Source organism: Ceratina calcarata, unplaced genomic scaffold, assembly GCF_001652005.2.
Source record: "Ceratina calcarata isolate Rehan_Ccalc_2016 unplaced genomic scaffold, ASM165200v1 scaffold525.2, whole genome shotgun sequence".
Lineage (NCBI taxonomy): Eukaryota > Metazoa > Arthropoda > Insecta > Hymenoptera > Apidae > Ceratina > Ceratina calcarata.
In genome coordinates this window covers 251,583-268,046 of record NW_017176396.1, presented here as the reverse complement: position 1 = coordinate 268,046, position 16,464 = coordinate 251,583, and the positions used below count along the sequence as shown (strand labels likewise).

General features: G+C 33.7%; 4 protein-coding genes across 7 annotated transcripts; 2 read left to right on the top strand and 2 right to left on the bottom strand.

Moving 5' to 3' along the window:
- The first annotated feature begins 9 nt into the window (after positions 1-9).
- On the top strand, positions 10-1,494 carry Uqcc1 (Ubiquinol-cytochrome c reductase complex assembly factor 1). Its single transcript, XM_018030434.2, has 6 exons — positions 10-228; positions 371-571; positions 648-720; positions 812-978; positions 1,051-1,245; positions 1,309-1,494. Exons 1-6 carry the CDS (start codon positions 196-198, stop codon positions 1,396-1,398), a joined length of 759 nt encoding a protein of 252 aa, XP_017885923.1. The 5' UTR covers positions 10-195; the 3' UTR covers positions 1,399-1,494.
- On the bottom strand, positions 1,262-6,596 carry LOC108628479 (sphingomyelin phosphodiesterase 1). 3 transcript variants are annotated; one of them, XM_018030429.2, is made up of 10 exons: positions 6,162-6,596; positions 5,703-6,013; positions 5,244-5,624; positions 4,772-4,944; positions 4,483-4,683; positions 4,278-4,415; positions 2,157-2,364; positions 1,891-2,081; positions 1,566-1,807; positions 1,262-1,465 (listed from the first exon to the last, which is right to left on the bottom strand). In XM_018030429.2, exons 1-9 carry the CDS (start codon positions 6,244-6,246, stop codon positions 1,603-1,605), a joined length of 1,893 nt encoding a protein of 630 aa, XP_017885918.1. In that variant the 5' UTR covers positions 6,247-6,596; the 3' UTR covers positions 1,262-1,465; positions 1,566-1,602. The 3 variants fall into 3 exon arrangements, with proteins under 3 accessions (XP_017885918.1, XP_026672291.1, XP_017885919.1); XM_026816490.1 differs by lacking the exons at positions 4,278-4,415; positions 4,483-4,683; positions 4,772-4,944; ... (1 more) ...; positions 5,703-6,013; positions 6,162-6,596 and adding exons at positions 2,570-2,770; positions 2,859-3,031; positions 3,331-3,711; positions 3,790-4,100; positions 4,249-4,261 and having other exon boundaries at positions 1,401-1,807; positions 2,157-2,502; XM_018030430.2 differs by lacking the exons at positions 4,278-4,415; positions 4,483-4,683; positions 4,772-4,944; ... (1 more) ...; positions 5,703-6,013; positions 6,162-6,596 and adding exons at positions 2,570-2,770; positions 2,859-3,031; positions 3,331-3,711; positions 3,790-4,213 and having other exon boundaries at positions 1,401-1,807; positions 2,157-2,502.
- A 164-nt stretch (positions 6,597-6,760) lies between these two features.
- On the bottom strand, positions 6,761-10,936 carry Nmd3 (60S ribosomal export protein NMD3). Of its 2 annotated transcripts, XM_018030433.2 has the most exons (12): positions 10,695-10,936; positions 10,409-10,618; positions 10,176-10,310; positions 9,919-10,069; positions 9,724-9,858; positions 9,539-9,647; positions 9,168-9,461; positions 9,060-9,092; positions 7,826-7,944; positions 7,640-7,755; positions 7,375-7,557; positions 6,761-7,283 (listed from the first exon to the last, which is right to left on the bottom strand). In XM_018030433.2, exons 2-12 carry the CDS (start codon positions 10,447-10,449, stop codon positions 7,088-7,090), a joined length of 1,512 nt encoding a protein of 503 aa, XP_017885922.1. In that variant the 5' UTR covers positions 10,450-10,618; positions 10,695-10,936; the 3' UTR covers positions 6,761-7,087. The 2 variants fall into 2 exon arrangements, with proteins under 2 accessions (XP_017885922.1, XP_017885921.1); XM_018030432.2 differs by lacking the exons at positions 6,761-7,283; positions 7,375-7,557; positions 7,640-7,755; positions 7,826-7,944 and adding exons at positions 7,977-8,398; positions 8,490-8,672; positions 8,755-8,870 and having other exon boundaries at positions 8,941-9,092.
- Positions 10,937-11,072: 136 nt separating this feature from the next.
- HBS1 (translation elongation factor EF-1alpha (GTPase) HBS1) lies at positions 11,073-16,410 on the top strand. Its single transcript, XM_018030428.2, has 10 exons — positions 11,073-11,284; positions 11,352-11,417; positions 11,492-11,785; positions 11,855-11,896; positions 12,039-12,461; positions 13,390-13,945; positions 15,048-15,277; positions 15,342-15,537; positions 15,616-15,821; positions 15,895-16,410. The coding sequence occupies exons 1-10, from the start codon at positions 11,242-11,244 to the stop codon at positions 16,347-16,349; spliced, it is 2,511 nt and encodes an 836-aa protein (XP_017885917.1). The 5' UTR covers positions 11,073-11,241; the 3' UTR covers positions 16,350-16,410.
- The last annotated feature ends 54 nt before the right edge of the window (positions 16,411-16,464 follow it).

Sequence of the window (16,464 nt, the reverse complement as noted above, 5' to 3'; positions counted from 1 at the left end):
ATTAGATATATTTACTATGGTAAAGATCGTTCTATTCTACTTTTAAATTTTACCGCGTTCCGTGGTAGTTATTAAAAGACATGCCTTCGTATTTGAAAGAACTACGAAGGTTATAATTTGTTTTCTTATTTAATAAATAAAAAATTAAGTGTTGCTCGTATTGTGTTAAAAGATTGGAATATACGTGACAGAAAGATGCAATGTACAAGGATGTTACGTCTTGGCAAGGTACGTTGCTGTTTAAAGTTAATACATTTTAATGTAACCTATAAAGTGATTTCTTTATTTTGTACATTACGTTAAATTACATTTAATAAATTCATATTTTTCTTTCCTTATGATACATGATATTTACAAACATTTGTGGTAGATGATACCATTAGCTACCGTGCAACATATCACAGGATACAATTTTAGTAGCATAAATTCTATAATGAAACCTCGTGTTCGGCAATTTTGTAAAAATGTATCCATAAAGAATGCACTTAAGAATGTGGGTCAACCAAGAACTCAAAATACAGGAATGTTGCAGAGGGTTTCACACAGGTTTACTCTTTTTAAGATGAAGTATGTAAGTATACATTAAATGGTTTTACTTATTTCATGTATTTATGGAAACTAATCATTTATATTTGACTATACATTAGCAACTAATTGGATTGGGTTATCAGTTGTATGACAATATCCCTGATAAGCTTGACTACTCAATATTTTTTAAAGGTATGATAGAAAATTGAAATAGATCCTGCAAGAATAATTTATTTGCTTATGTCTATCTCATTCCTAACTTGCTATTATTTGGATTTCTCAGATTTTGCTATGAACGATACATTTTTCTCTTGGTTCAAAGTAACAGAACTACATGTTTGGATGTTGATGGTACGCTTTATGGCTGAAGGAGATAAGGGTAAAGTAGTTGTACAAAATATTGTTGAATCAATGTGGCACGATGTTATTATAAGAGCAGAAAAGCTTGGTGTAAGTAATTAGTCATTTATTTACGAGTCAAAGGTAAGCGAGAAAAAAGTATAAAACATCTACTTTAATTAGCCAATTCCATCAAAAATAAGAAATAAACAGATAATGGAATTATCACATCAGTTTAATGCTGCTATCATTGATTATGACGAAGGGATCTTGTCAGATGACAAAACATTAGCTAGTGCACTATGGAGGACATTCTTTAATTTAGAATGTAACAATCCAGAGCAATTAGAGAAGCTCTTAATCTACGTTAGGAAACAGGTAATGAAGGATCTTATTTATCTTTTACAGTATCATACAATAATTTTATTATTTTCTTTTCAGATTAGTATATTAGACAAAATTCCATCAGATAAGCTTTATCGCACACCAGTAATAAAATGGTTAGATTTGCGAACCATTGAAACTCATTAATGTTAGCAATAAATTTGTAATTGTTAATTAAGTAGAATTTATATGACGAATACATGAAGCCTGCGAACTAAAATTGCATTATTCATTTCAATTATAGTGAGCTCTATTTATTTTATTTTTATAACTATTTTAATCCTCTATAAAACAGATCTGACTAAACGTATTACCATTATCTTCGCACGCACTGTTTTCTGGTGTTATAGCTCACAAAGACCTGGTCCAGGAAGTATTAATAGCCTGGCCGATCACAGATGCTAATGCCCATCCCAACCACAGCTCACCGATGTGAGCTACGTTTTTCATAATGTTAGACGGCTCAATTCCTACAATTGCACGATGTAGGAGCTCTCGTTTACAATTGACATCACAACTTGCTACCAATGAAGGTTGTGCTAGTTTATAAAAATTCCTGTAATCAAAAATAAATTACGCTCGTTTAATATTCCGAATGATTTTCAATCTCGTAAATGCAAATATTTAAATTTTTTTTACCTGTAATATTTATCCAATAATGTATCATTTCTTAGTGTCTCATATAGCCAATTATTTAAAGAGTTGGCAGATAGATCTGGAAGATTATATTCTTTCTTAAAAGAATATGATACGTACCAGGCTGGTGTCGTATCGTTATGTTTATTAGCAGAACCAAGATCATACATCCAATTTTCGTAATCAGTTACAGCCTGTAAAAAGTATTCATTTTACTTTATATAAACTAAACTTCTCTAAATTAAACTTTCTACAAGAACACAACTTACGTAATTACTAGAATTCACTGTATAAACTTTATAATTCGGGTTCAGTTTTGTATAAGTTGTTACGCTACCACCGTTCCAAGCAACATTTATCACTTTAGAATCGGAATTATAAAATATTGCTATTTCATCATTATGAGTATGCCCATTGAATTCGGCTTTAATTATATGGGTGAATCTATTGATTATTCTTAAGTATTCTCGTCTCCATGTACTTAAACAGCTGTTGCTATTAGCAGGTATATGGGATAAAATATGTACGAATTCATTATTTTTCTCAGCGTCAGAAAGGACATTCACCAGCCATTGTAATTGATCATCGGGATCCCTTGGAGTATACCAAAGCCACCTAAATTGACATATTATCGAGTATTGTTCTCTGCTTTTTTGTGTAATTATAAAAACTCTTCACATACCAATTGTAGGAATAACAGACGTTACTGTTTAAAGCGATAACTCTGAATCCTTTTCTAGGTGTAACAGTATAATATCCTCCTTTCAATATTGTAGGACGTGTAGATTCTGGTAACCACTTATAAGCGATCCATAGATCTGCTAATAATTCGTACACCCAATTTGTAGTTAAATTCTCTTGTGTTATGTTTTGAGGCGCGAATCTATAAACAATTGAAAACCAATAATCATCAAGTTAATTGAAAAATTGTTGATGTAAATCGTAAATGAAAAAGATTTCGGTAGACTCACTGATTTAGAGGATTTGGTTCATGATTTCCAAATATAGGATATACTGCTGTATCATTAAAGACGTCATGAATTTCATTATAAATTTTTCGAAGACTTTGTATATTTCCTTCTTTGCTGGTTTCCCACACACCATGATCTATTATATCTCCGGTAAAATAAACAAAATCGATATCCTAAAAATTAGATTAGATTCTTATACGAAAGCATCGAACCAAAATACTTAAAAAAAAAACTGATAACACTGTGTAATGATAACACTAAAATCATTATGGTAATTGAGCCGTTCAGTACACACATCGATTAACTCCACTTTTTGAAAAATCTTAAATTTATGTGCTGTTACAGTTATGACTATACCAAGTGCGTTGACACATAAATTTAAGATTTTTCAAAAAGTGGAGTTAACCGATGTGCGCTCTGAACGGCTCAATTAAATTATTTTTTAATAGCGTTATATAAAATGATAATGTACTTGATGCGTCACTTTCGCGTGATTTATAACATCAACGATTGCGTGCCACGGGGTGTCACAGGAATCATAGTCTCCCCAGAAGCCAGCCGCTGATGTCACATCCGTCTTATTTTGACCCTTTCGACAGCAAACTGGTTCCCCACATTTCGTGTTACCATCCGGCTCGTAGAGTGGGTCGTAATGAATATCCGATAATTGCAAAACTTTTATTTGTTCTTGCGTGTTGTTTTCAATAATCGTTGTATGAGTATTATTAGTAATATCAATGCTCCATTCAAATTCAGTATCATTCAACGGGCAGGATTTCGATTCTAGGACAACACCGCACATCGTGCTTGCTTCCAAATTTGGTCTAGAATCTACTATGTAGAGAATAATGGGCTACGAAGTTTTAATAAATAGTTGTTACTTGCATGTTAAGTTTTGAAATACTTCGAGAGATTCTGTTAAACGGATTACCAAGTTCAAATCGACGACTCCTCTGCAAACTTCTTCTTTTTGAATGTTTAAAAGTACGCATAATTTAATTACATTATTTCTTATATTCTCTTCAGATTCTCCTTTACGTCGTAAATCTATAAACGCTTTTAGAGTTCCTGTACAGATTGTACATATTGGAATATACAGTCCTGCTGCAAGTGTTTTGAAGTCGCTGTTCTGAAGTTCCGTTGGAAATTTCAAATTTTGGATTATGTCCATAAACAATTCCGATGTCTGACTGGAATTTGCCCATAACATAATTTCCTCCGCAAACGAGGACACATCTACATCTGTTAATAAATTAATAATTTGCACTTTTATCTTGCTGATTTTATGGAAAGACATAATGTAGTTTCAGCCATAATCATAATATAAAAACAATGTTAGTAATGAATTTATAATTCGACGGTTTATAATGTATTTCAAATTTTGACTTACCTGTTGTACTATTCGTCGTACGTCTCCATGTACTTAAACAGCTGTTGCTATTAGCAGGTATATGGGATAAAATATGTACGAATTCATTATTTTTCTCAGCGTCAGAAAGGACATTCACCAGCCATTGTAATTGATCATCGGGATCCCTTGGAGTATACCAAAGCCACCTAAATTGACATATTATCGAGTATTGTTCTCTGCTTTTTTGTGTAATTATAAAAACTCTTCACATACCAATTGTAGGAATAACAGACGTTACTGTTTAAAGCGATAACTCTGAATCCTTTTCTAGGTGTAACAGTATAATATCCTCCTTTCAATATTGTAGGACGTGTAGATTCTGGTAACCACTTATAAGCGATCCATAGATCTGCTAATAATTCGTACACCCAATTTGTAGTTAAATTCTCTTGTGTTATGTTTTGAGGCGCGAATCTATAAACAATTGAAAACCAATAATCATCAAGTTAATTGAAAAATTGTTGATGTAAATCGTAAATGAAAAAGATTTCGGTAGACTCACTGATTTAGAGGATTTGGTTCATGATTTCCAAATATAGGATATACTGCTGTATCATTAAAGACGTCATGAATTTCATTATAAATTTTTCGAAGACTTTGTATATTTCCTTCTTTGCTGGTTTCCCACACACCATGATCTATTATATCTCCGGTAAAATAAACAAAATCGATATCCTAAAAATTAGATTAGATTCTTATACGAAAGCATCGAACCAAAATACTTAAAAAAAAAACTGATAACACTGTGTAATGATAACACTAAAATCATTATGGTAATTGAGCCGTTCAGTACACACATCGATTAACTCCACTTTTTGAAAAATCTTAAATTTATGTGCTGTTACAGTTATGACTATACCAAGTGCGTTGACACATAAATTTAAGATTTTTCAAAAAGTGGAGTTAACCGATGTGCGCTCTGAACGGCTCAATTAAATTATTTTTTAATAGCGTTATATAAAATGATAATGTACTTGATGCGTCACTTTCGCGTGATTTATAACATCAACGATTGCGTGCCACGGGGTGTCACAGGAATCATAGTCTCCCCAGAAGCCAGCCGCTGATGTCACATCCGTCTTATTTTGACCCTTTCGACAGCAAACTGGTTCCCCACATTTCGTGTTACCATCCGGCTCGTAGAGTGGGTCGTAATGAATATCCGATAATTGCAAAACTTTTATTTGTTCTTGCGTGTTGTTTTCAATAATCGTTGTATGAGTATTATTAGTAATATCAATGCTCCATTCAAATTCAGTATCATTCAACGGGCAGGATTTCGATTCTAGGACAACACCGCACATCGTGCTTGCTTCCAAATTTGGTCTAGAATCTACTATGTAGAGAATAATGGGCTACGAAGTTTTAATAAATAGTTGTTACTTGCATGTTAAGTTTTGAAATACTTCGAGAGATTCTGTTAAACGGATTACCAAGTTCAAATCGACGACTCCTCTGCAAACTTCTTCTTTTTGAATGTTTAAAAGTACGCATAATTTAATTACATTATTTCTTATATTCTCTTCAGATTCTCCTTTACGTCGTAAATCTATAAACGCTTTTAGAGTTCCTGTACAGATTGTACATATTGGAATATACAGTCCTGCTGCAAGTGTTTTGAAGTCGCTGTTCTGAAGTTCCGTTGGAAATTTCAAATTTTGGATTATGTCCATAAACAATTCCGATGTCTGACTGGAATTTGCCCATAACATAATTTCCTCCGCAAACGAGGACACATCTACATCTGTTAATAAATTAATAATTTGCACTTTTATCTTGCTGATTTTATGGAAAGACATAATGTAGTTTCAGCCATAATCATAATATAAAAACAATGTTAGTAATGAATTTATAATTCGACGGTTTATAATGTATTTCAAATTTTGACTTACCTGTTGTACTATTCGTCGTAAGACAATTAACACTTAAAAATAGTGCACTAAAGATTAAAGTATTGTACCACATTTTGCTGTTCATTACTCGTGTTCGACTGCTCGAAAACTGCGTGAAATTGATTTATTTCCTAAGGTCTTCATTTTAATTTATCTCGTTCAAAGTTATTTACTGATAACGTGTCGCAACCTTCTTCAGTTGATCGCTTCTCACACATCGTACATCATATACTAATCTGAACATCTGCTACACCAAATTCTTGGACACACTACTAAGAAGAATATCCATTATTAAACCAATATTCCTCCGCTTTATAACGAATATATAAAAAATCAACTGCATTGGCCATTATTATACACTCTTATACATATTCAATATTATAATAAAGTCTATAATTAAAACACAACGATTGCAGTTTAAATAAGTCGTATAAGCATGATAATATTCCTAGTTAATAAATTTGTTATTTTGCTAAGAACCACAAATAGAAAAAACCTATAATATTTATCACGAAATTGAACAATCTAAATTACTACTTTTTTCCACATTGTATCATTACACATTATCTAGTTCTGTTCATATAAAAATAACTGTTTTCTATGAACAGTATTTATGAACAAACTTATAAATTTAAAGATTTATCTTTATACTACTATTGTTCAGATTTTATAATTAAGAGATCATAAAGAGATATCCTCATTTATCTTGTTTGTATTTCGATATGCACTTGTTGCGACATGTAGACGAGCGATGCTTTGATAAAGAGATACGTAACTAATTCTAGTATTAAACAGATAATAATTAATTTGTCATCATATCAAAGTAGTTATATTGCACTAAAATTTAGAAAGAACTAAAAGGAAATATAGTAATTAGAATTTTTTCATTACATTCAATTATCTTGTATTTTTATACGAACAATGTATTACAAAACTTGAGGTACTTGTACATCATCAATGACGAGATCGTCAAGCATTTCTTCAAGAGTGATTTGCGGACAACTTGGATCAGAAAGTTCATTAGTATCTACTGGAATTACTTTTCTACTGTCTCTGAAAATATTAATGTTTTGTCTCATTTCCGGATTTTCTTCAAGGTCCTCCAAAAATTCGTAATAGTCGCTAAAATAAAGAGCAACGGAATTAGAGACTTCTCTTCATCACTTAATTTCTCCACTTTCAAGAAAACTGATATTCGAAAAGAGTATCTTACTTATTTTCTGTGACCATGCTTTCCTTATCTTCTAACATGTGTTTCAACTTCCAAGCACGCATTCTGCGTCGCGCTACTACGTCGTGCGCATAACTTTTCTTTGTTAGGATCACATCTGGTACGAGATCTTTGTTCAGTGTTTCGAAATTGTCGTCGTTGATATTGCTCTCGCTTAGAGCATACCTGCGATGAAATGTAATCGTTTACTTGTGTGTGTGTGTGTATTTCGTTTTTGCTATGATTTCAATATAACAATTTTTTTTACCCCAATGCAGTATCACCAGGTTTTAACACGTGGCCAAGATGAGTGCGGGTGTGGATCAAGTTATCATTTATTCCCAAATCACAACTTCGAACCAACCACACGTCCGCTATTACATGCTAGAAATAAATTAATTATAGTAAATATAATAAAATTATATCCTGGCTTTATCTAAGGAGCAGTATTTACTTTTTCTGAAATGGTTCCTTGCCCAGGAAAAAATCTCCTATCCTTGGATTTAATCGGTTCAATATCCATTACTGTGTATTCTACCAGCTGTTTTGGATCACAGATGCTATTAAAAGCATGTCGCCAATAAAATCATAAAGAGATATCCTCATTTATCTTGTTTGTATTTCGATATGCACTTGTTGCGACATGTAGACGAGCGATGCTTTGATAAAGAGATACGTAACTAATTCTAGTATTAAACAGATAATAATTAATTTGTCATCATATCAAAGTAGTTATATTGCACTAAAATTTAGAAAGAACTAAAAGGAAATATAGTAATTAGAATTTTTTCATTACATTCAATTATCTTGTATTTTTATACGAACAATGTATTACAAAACTTGAGGTACTTGTACATCATCAATGACGAGATCGTCAAGCATTTCTTCAAGAGTGATTTGCGGACAACTTGGATCAGAAAGTTCATTAGTATCTACTGGAATTACTTTTCTACTGTCTCTGAAAATATTAATGTTTTGTCTCATTTCCGGATTTTCTTCAAGGTCCTCCAAAAATTCGTAATAGTCGCTAAAATAAAGAGCAACGGAATTAGAGACTTCTCTTCATCACTTAATTTCTCCACTTTCAAGAAAACTGATATTCGAAAAGAGTATCTTACTTATTTTCTGTGACCATGCTTTCCTTATCTTCTAACATGTGTTTCAACTTCCAAGCACGCATTCTGCGTCGCGCTACTACGTCGTGCGCATAACTTTTCTTTGTTAGGATCACATCTGGTACGAGATCTTTGTTCAGTGTTTCGAAATTGTCGTCGTTGATATTGCTCTCGCTTAGAGCATACCTGCGATGAAATGTAATCGTTTACTTGTGTGTGTGTGTGTATTTCGTTTTTGCTATGATTTCAATATAACAATTTTTTTTACCCCAATGCAGTATCACCAGGTTTTAACACGTGGCCAAGATGAGTGCGGGTGTGGATCAAGTTATCATTTATTCCCAAATCACAACTTCGAACCAACCACACGTCCGCTATTACATGCTAGAAATAAATTAATTATAGTAAATATAATAAAATTATATCCTGGCTTTATCTAAGGAGCAGTATTTACTTTTTCTGAAATGGTTCCTTGCCCAGGAAAAAATCTCCTATCCTTGGATTTAATCGGTTCAATATCCATTACTGTGTATTCTACCAGCTGTTTTGGATCACAGATGCTATTAAAAGCATGTCGCCAATAAACAGTAGCATTAAATTCTGCGACTAAACGTATATGAATTTGTAAAATAAGTAGCAAATTAAAGATCGGATAATAAAATTTAAAAGAAGTTCACATACTTTGTCCACTTGCTACATCTATTAAATGTACAGAATTTGTAATTTTGTACACTAAACAAATAGGATTTATTCCTCCTAATTGATGACTCAGTTTCCTTGGGAGGCATACCACACTATCCCTCGATATCGGTACAATTTCCACGCTGTATGTAAATTTATAATTGTAGATATTGCTATGAATATCATGTGATAACAATTTTTTAGAATGATCGTAACGGCAAGGAATCACGCTTGAAAGAAAGTCGACCAGCTTTCGAGCGGTTGCTTCATTTGCAAAAAAGAAATCTAAACCCTCTGTAAAGATAATAAACCAATATAGATCATGAATACCTGAATATTGTAAATAATATTGAATAATTGAGATTCATTACCATGAACAGGTTTTATGCCTAAAGTTTGTTCATGTGCTTTGTATTTTAGGATTAGTTGCTCTAGATAATAAAACGTTTTCTTGTTTGTAGCCTTTTGCCGTACTTGTACCTGTAAGTCCAGATTACAATTATGAAAATAGATTATATTTATAATATGAGAGAGTTCTTATAAGTTTAAGTTATACCAAGGCACGCCAGTAATCTTTTGCTTCTATTCTATGGCAATCATCACACATCTGATGGTTTACTATGTATTCAACTATGAATACTTGTTGCAAGACTGCACCACCCATTACTTCAGCTTGCACTGTCAATTTTACCTAAAAATGTGACATAAATGAAAATATTTTCATAAGAAAATTATTTGATTAGCAAAGTACCTTTAGTCTCATAGAGTGTGGCTCTGTCCAAACGAATCCTGCATCAATTAATTTCACTCTGTTTAAACTTTTCAATTTTTTCAAGCATAACGTTAACAATTCTCTGGATTCCAATGCTGCATGAATCCACTCTGCAGGTGGTTGCAAATATCTAAACAAAACACAGATGCCTCGATTTTTATAAGCGAAGAGAAAAATGATAAAGTAGAATTGAACGATCGATTAGATCCTTATTTCAGCACAAACTGCTTTATTACCTTTCGCAGCTTCTGCAAAACTGAATTGTGGCTTGTTTTGGAATATTTTCAGTAACGTCAACTTGTGTGCGCAAACATGCAACACACATATTTGTTGGATTCGGTTCAATGCTAACACCGCACATACAACATAATCTGTGAAGGAAACCGTAAATCATAAATTGTAAGATTAAAATTACTTATTTTGTAGTTTTTAATATGCTGAAATTGACGTCGAGATCACGTTTACGTACATCATTGCCTCTTGACGAACAGGTTCAGTTAACGTCTCCATCGTTTATAATGTTCTCTCGTCTTCAATATTTTAGAAATATCTCAGCTCACTTGAATAAAGTTAGAAATGTGTGATAAATAATGCAAATATCATTTAATTCTGACTTCTGACCACGTGTAAATGTAAATTATTAAACTTCAGACTTGAGGTACAATCGTCTCTTGAAATTCTGAAGGGAAAAGTTTAAAATCATATATGTATTAGTGGCTCGCACGCGTATATGACATATGTATATATATACATACTGGATATGGATTTGTATGAATCGAAATATCCAAGACTGATATCGGCTAACTTCACAAATGTTGCTTACGTTCATCACGACATGAACTCAAAGATGCCAGATTGAGGACGGAAGCACAATCAGCACAGTATACTGTGACGGGAGCCACCGAAAATCAGCCCCTCCACTTACGCACATTATTGCATTGTATCCGTGTGCTTTGAGTTCGGCTTAACTTCGACTCAATAGAGAGAGAAGGCGAAACATCAAGAGCCCGTGATCAAGAGCAAAAGCGACTTCTCTCTCTACTGAGTCGAAGTTGAGCTGAGCTCGGAGCACACGGATACGATGCAATAGTGTACGTAAGTGGAGGGGCTGATTCTCGGTGGCTTCCGTCCTTAATCTGGCATCTTTGCATGAGTACAGTATAATTTTTGTACTGATACTGTGAGTCTCGAAATTTGTCTCGAACTGATTTCCACTTAACATGGGAGATTATAAATAACAAAGTGCAAAAATACCATTTACTAATTGAATTTTCATTGCAATATTCTGCATAAGTTGAAAAGATGTCTCGACATCGCGATGTGAGATGTATGAACTATTCGGACGGTGAGTAATTCACTTTTGGCACATCGATCACGTATATTTTACGTTGTAACATAACATATTTTTCCAGAATACGAAGGTTATGACGATGTTTATGGACATTCTGTGGAGGACGATTATTGTGTATCTCCTAGTGGTAATTTTAATACTATAGAATGCGTAATTGACATGAAGAATTTTGTGTAAATCTTTTGATTATTGTAATTATAGCTGAACAATTTCTGTTTGATCGGAGCAAACAGCAAAATATTGCATCGTTTATAACAGAGCCAGATATAATAGAAGATAATGAAGATAACGAAGAATCTGTAATATCGTCTAATGAAGAAGATGTGGTGCTTACAGAAATTGAAAGAGCTAAGCTTATGTCATGTATGGAAGTTATGAAAAATGTTATTGGAGATACAGTGCTTGAGTCTGAAATTAAGAAGAAAATTATTCAGGCAAATTTTGATGCCGAAGTGGCACTTGATTCAATTTTAAGAGAATCATCTCCAAAAACTGGTACTGGTATATGTATTATGCACTTCTAGTTTTGTGAAACATCTATTTCAAACATATTATTCACTTTAGGACCATCTACAGCTGACAAGAATAATTTGGAGCCTCATCCAGGTATGTCATTTATTAATGTAATCTATTTAATGATAGAAAGTTTGATATTTTATAGTGAATTTTGTATACTAATTAGTATCTATTTCTTGACCTATAATTTCTTCTGTTTCATGTGCTGCTTTTGATCCATCGGTAAGGTAAGATGCTGCATCTATTTCATTTATGATACCAAAATTGTCATTTAACAAACAAAACGACACTGAAAGTACTAACACGAATGCATGTCTTGTAAATAATTCTGAAAGTTTGGCAAATTTAAGTATTGGTAACTCTCCCATGAGATTTCCTTCTTTATCAGGATTTATAACTAGTCCTGTTAATAGCACATTGCCAAATTTGAGAAGTGATCCATTGAAAAATATTTCGGGCGCAGGAGCTTTTAAATCTTTAGCTGATTTAACGGCTCATCATTTACAAAAATCTGGCAATTGCATTAACAGTACGAATTCTAACGAGAAAACAGTTTTGCCGAAAACAAATTTCGTGATACCGAAGTTATCGATTAAGAAAGATAATTGCAGTAATTTGAGCGACACACAGTTAGGCTTTTCTGTAACAGAACGAAGTGTCATATCTAACGTATTGAGTGATAGAAAGATTGATGGCTACATGGATTCACTTGAAAGAAGTTTGTCTAATGTGCTTGCTCTTACCGATCCAAATACCAAAAATAATTCGCAAAGCGTAGAATCTAAAGAGGATTCGATATTGAGCGGTATTCGTACACCGTCACCAGATCCTTGGATGATCGATCTGAGTACTGCTTTAAAAGAAGCAGCAGTCTTAGCTTCAAACGATTGTGGTCATGAAAAATCTAAAGCCTTAGTAAGCTTTAACAACGTCATTCCTAATTCAAATTTACACGATTCCGATAAAAGTCTTGAAAATCCATTCCTTATGCTTCCTACAACATTGAACCTAAGTTGTTTAAAGTATGCTAAACTGTCGCATACGAAAAAGAACGTTTCTTTGTTCGGTAGAACATTATGCAGAACATGGAAATTTAAAAAACCAAATCTCAAATCATCATCAAAGGATCAACATTATCAGACAGTGAAAAGATTTGATTTTTCAGTTCCATATAGTCGAACTTAATGATATATCATATAGTGTATAGATTGATCTAAGCGACAAAGTTTTTGGGGTATAAAACGTAATTAAACGAATGTTGGATATTCTTTTTAGAAATATAACATTGAATCATAAATTTCATAGGAAGTTATAAACATAGGCATATTAGAAATTCAATCAAATTAAACATAACATACGTGTAAGGTGACGTGATATATTTTTATTAAAAAACATCTACTCTTATTTATGTAATTATATTTACTGTGAATTACCATTATCATGTAAATATTGTGTTCGTAATATCAATAGCAATATTCGATCATTTTAAATGGGAAATGTACTTTTAATTTTTACGATTAATAATATACATTTACATGAAATTCTTTACATATTCTTTCTTTACGTTTAATGCCGAAATATAGGTAAAAAATTGTCGTCTAAACCCACGTTTCAAGTAACGACACCCTCCAACGTGAAAATTATTCCTGCCGGGAAGAGACCTGTCGTAAAAGGATTTAACGTGCATTCTGTTGAGAATACGGACGTATTGAATTCTCGTACACAGAGTCCTCGGTCTCAGAGTCCGTATTCAGATTACAATAGTCCAGAAATAAAGAGAAAGGAGACCATTGTATCGAAGGAGAAGAAAGCAGTTTCCTCGAGCACAAATAGCCCGCGAAGTCAGTCTCCGATATCAGGGCATCAGACGCCAGATATCGATCCTAAAATAAAACTCAACGAGGAGAGAATAGATGTTTCAAAGATTTACAAGGATAAGAGAGGAGATTGCAAGGAGCAATTAAACCTTGTCGTGGTTGGTCACGTGGATGCTGGTAAAAGTACTTTACTAGGACGACTTCTGTGCGATTTAGGGCAAGTCCCATCGAGACTTATTCATAAGTACCAGCAAGAAAGTAAAAAGATTGGAAAACAGTCGTTCGCTTACGCGTGGGTTCTGGACGAGACAGGTGAAGAACGGTGAGTAGTACGTCATAAGGGAGTTATATGTATTTTTGCTTTTAAATTAATTGTCTTTTTAATAGGGAACGTGGAATAACAATGGACATTGGTCATTCCAAATTCGAGACAGAAACAAAATCCATTACATTATTAGATGCACCTGGACACAAGGATTTCATACCCAATATGATTGCTGGTGCTACTCAAGCAGATGTAGCTTTATTAGTAGTGGATGCTACTAGAGGAGAATTTGAAACTGGTTTTGATAGCGGAGGTCAAACTAGGGAACATGCGTTATTACTACGTTCGCTNTACTCTTATTTATGTAATTATATTTACTGTGAATTACCATTATCATGTAAATATTGTGTTCGTAATATCAATAGCAATATTCGATCATTTTAAATGGGAAATGTACTTTTAATTTTTACGATTAATAATATACATTTACATGAAATTCTTTACATATTCTTTCTTTACGTTTAATGCCGAAATATAGGTAAAAAATTGTCGTCTAAACCCACGTTTCAAGTAACGACACCCTCCAACGTGAAAATTATTCCTGCCGGGAAGAGACCTGTCGTAAAAGGATTTAACGTGCATTCTGTTGAGAATACGGACGTATTGAATTCTCGTACACAGAGTCCTCGGTCTCAGAGTCCGTATTCAGATTACAATAGTCCAGAAATAAAGAGAAAGGAGACCATTGTATCGAAGGAGAAGAAAGCAGTTTCCTCGAGCACAAATAGCCCGCGAAGTCAGTCTCCGATATCAGGGCATCAGACGCCAGATATCGATCCTAAAATAAAACTCAACGAGGAGAGAATAGATGTTTCAAAGATTTACAAGGATAAGAGAGGAGATTGCAAGGAGCAATTAAACCTTGTCGTGGTTGGTCACGTGGATGCTGGTAAAAGTACTTTACTAGGACGACTTCTGTGCGATTTAGGGCAAGTCCCATCGAGACTTATTCATAAGTACCAGCAAGAAAGTAAAAAGATTGGAAAACAGTCGTTCGCTTACGCGTGGGTTCTGGACGAGACAGGTGAAGAACGGTGAGTAGTACGTCATAAGGGAGTTATATGTATTTTTGCTTTTAAATTAATTGTCTTTTTAATAGGGAACGTGGAATAACAATGGACATTGGTCATTCCAAATTCGAGACAGAAACAAAATCCATTACATTATTAGATGCACCTGGACACAAGGATTTCATACCCAATATGATTGCTGGTGCTACTCAAGCAGATGTAGCTTTATTAGTAGTGGATGCTACTAGAGGAGAATTTGAAACTGGTTTTGATAGCGGAGGTCAAACTAGGGAACATGCGTTATTACTACGTTCGCTAGGTACGCAAAGAAATGATTAAAAATAGATTTATTATAAAATGCTTAAAAAAATTTACTTTTTCAGGCGTCTCGCAGATAGCAGTAGTAATAAACAAACTAGACACAGTAGATTGGTCGAAAGAAAGATTCAATGAAATAATGGACAAAATGAGCGTGTTCTTGAAACAAGCTGGATTCAAGGATAGTGTTACATTTGTTCCTTGTAGCGGTTTGTCTGGTGAAAATATTGTAACGCAGCCTAAAGAGCCTTTATCTAATTGGTATATTCATTATTTGAACTATCTGTGTATATTACAAAAAAGTGGTGCAGATTATTATTTTATTGATTAATTCTGCAGGTATACAGGACCTACGTTAGTCAACGTTATTGATAACTTTAAATGCCCCGAACGTCCCATAAACAAACCATTTCGTTTTTCGGTTAATGATATATTTAAAGGCACAGGGTCCGGCTTTTGCGTTTCGGGTCACGTGGAAACAGGAATGGTATCTCTAGGTGATAAAATCTTAATCTTACCGAGAAATGAAACTGCCGTGGTTAAAGGTACGACAATGTCCTACAATTTTTTGATGTGCTTACGCGATGTTTCGACGGACACTAAAAAATAAATGTTCAGGTTTACAGGTGGACGAAGCATCTGTCACGAATGCATTTGCCGGTGATAATGTTTCTTTAATGTTACCGGGGATCGAGCAACAGAACGTTGGGATTGGAGATATTATTTGTAATCCTCAAAATCCAGTTCCTGTTACGACACGTTTTCAAGCACACATCGTCGTATTCACAGTAAAAATGCCTATCGTGAAAGGTCTTCCGGTAGTGATTCATCAACAATCGTTAGTTCAACCGGCTACCATTACGAAGCTAATATCGCAGCTTAACAGAACTACCGGTGAGACGATAAAAAAGAAACCGCGATGCTTACCAAAAAATTCAAGTGCTATTATTGAGATTATGACTCAAAATCCAATCTGTATGGAATTATATAAAGATAATAAACAATTGGGCAGAATTATGTTACGAGTAGAAGGAACTACTATTGCAGCTGGTCTGATTATGAAAATCAAGTAACGACAATTCGTTTATCTGTACGTAATCAGTTAAATAGTGGCAATTATAAATACTTGCGAAAGTATATAAAAATTGGCATCTCGATCATATTAATTTATGTCTAAATGCATTGATG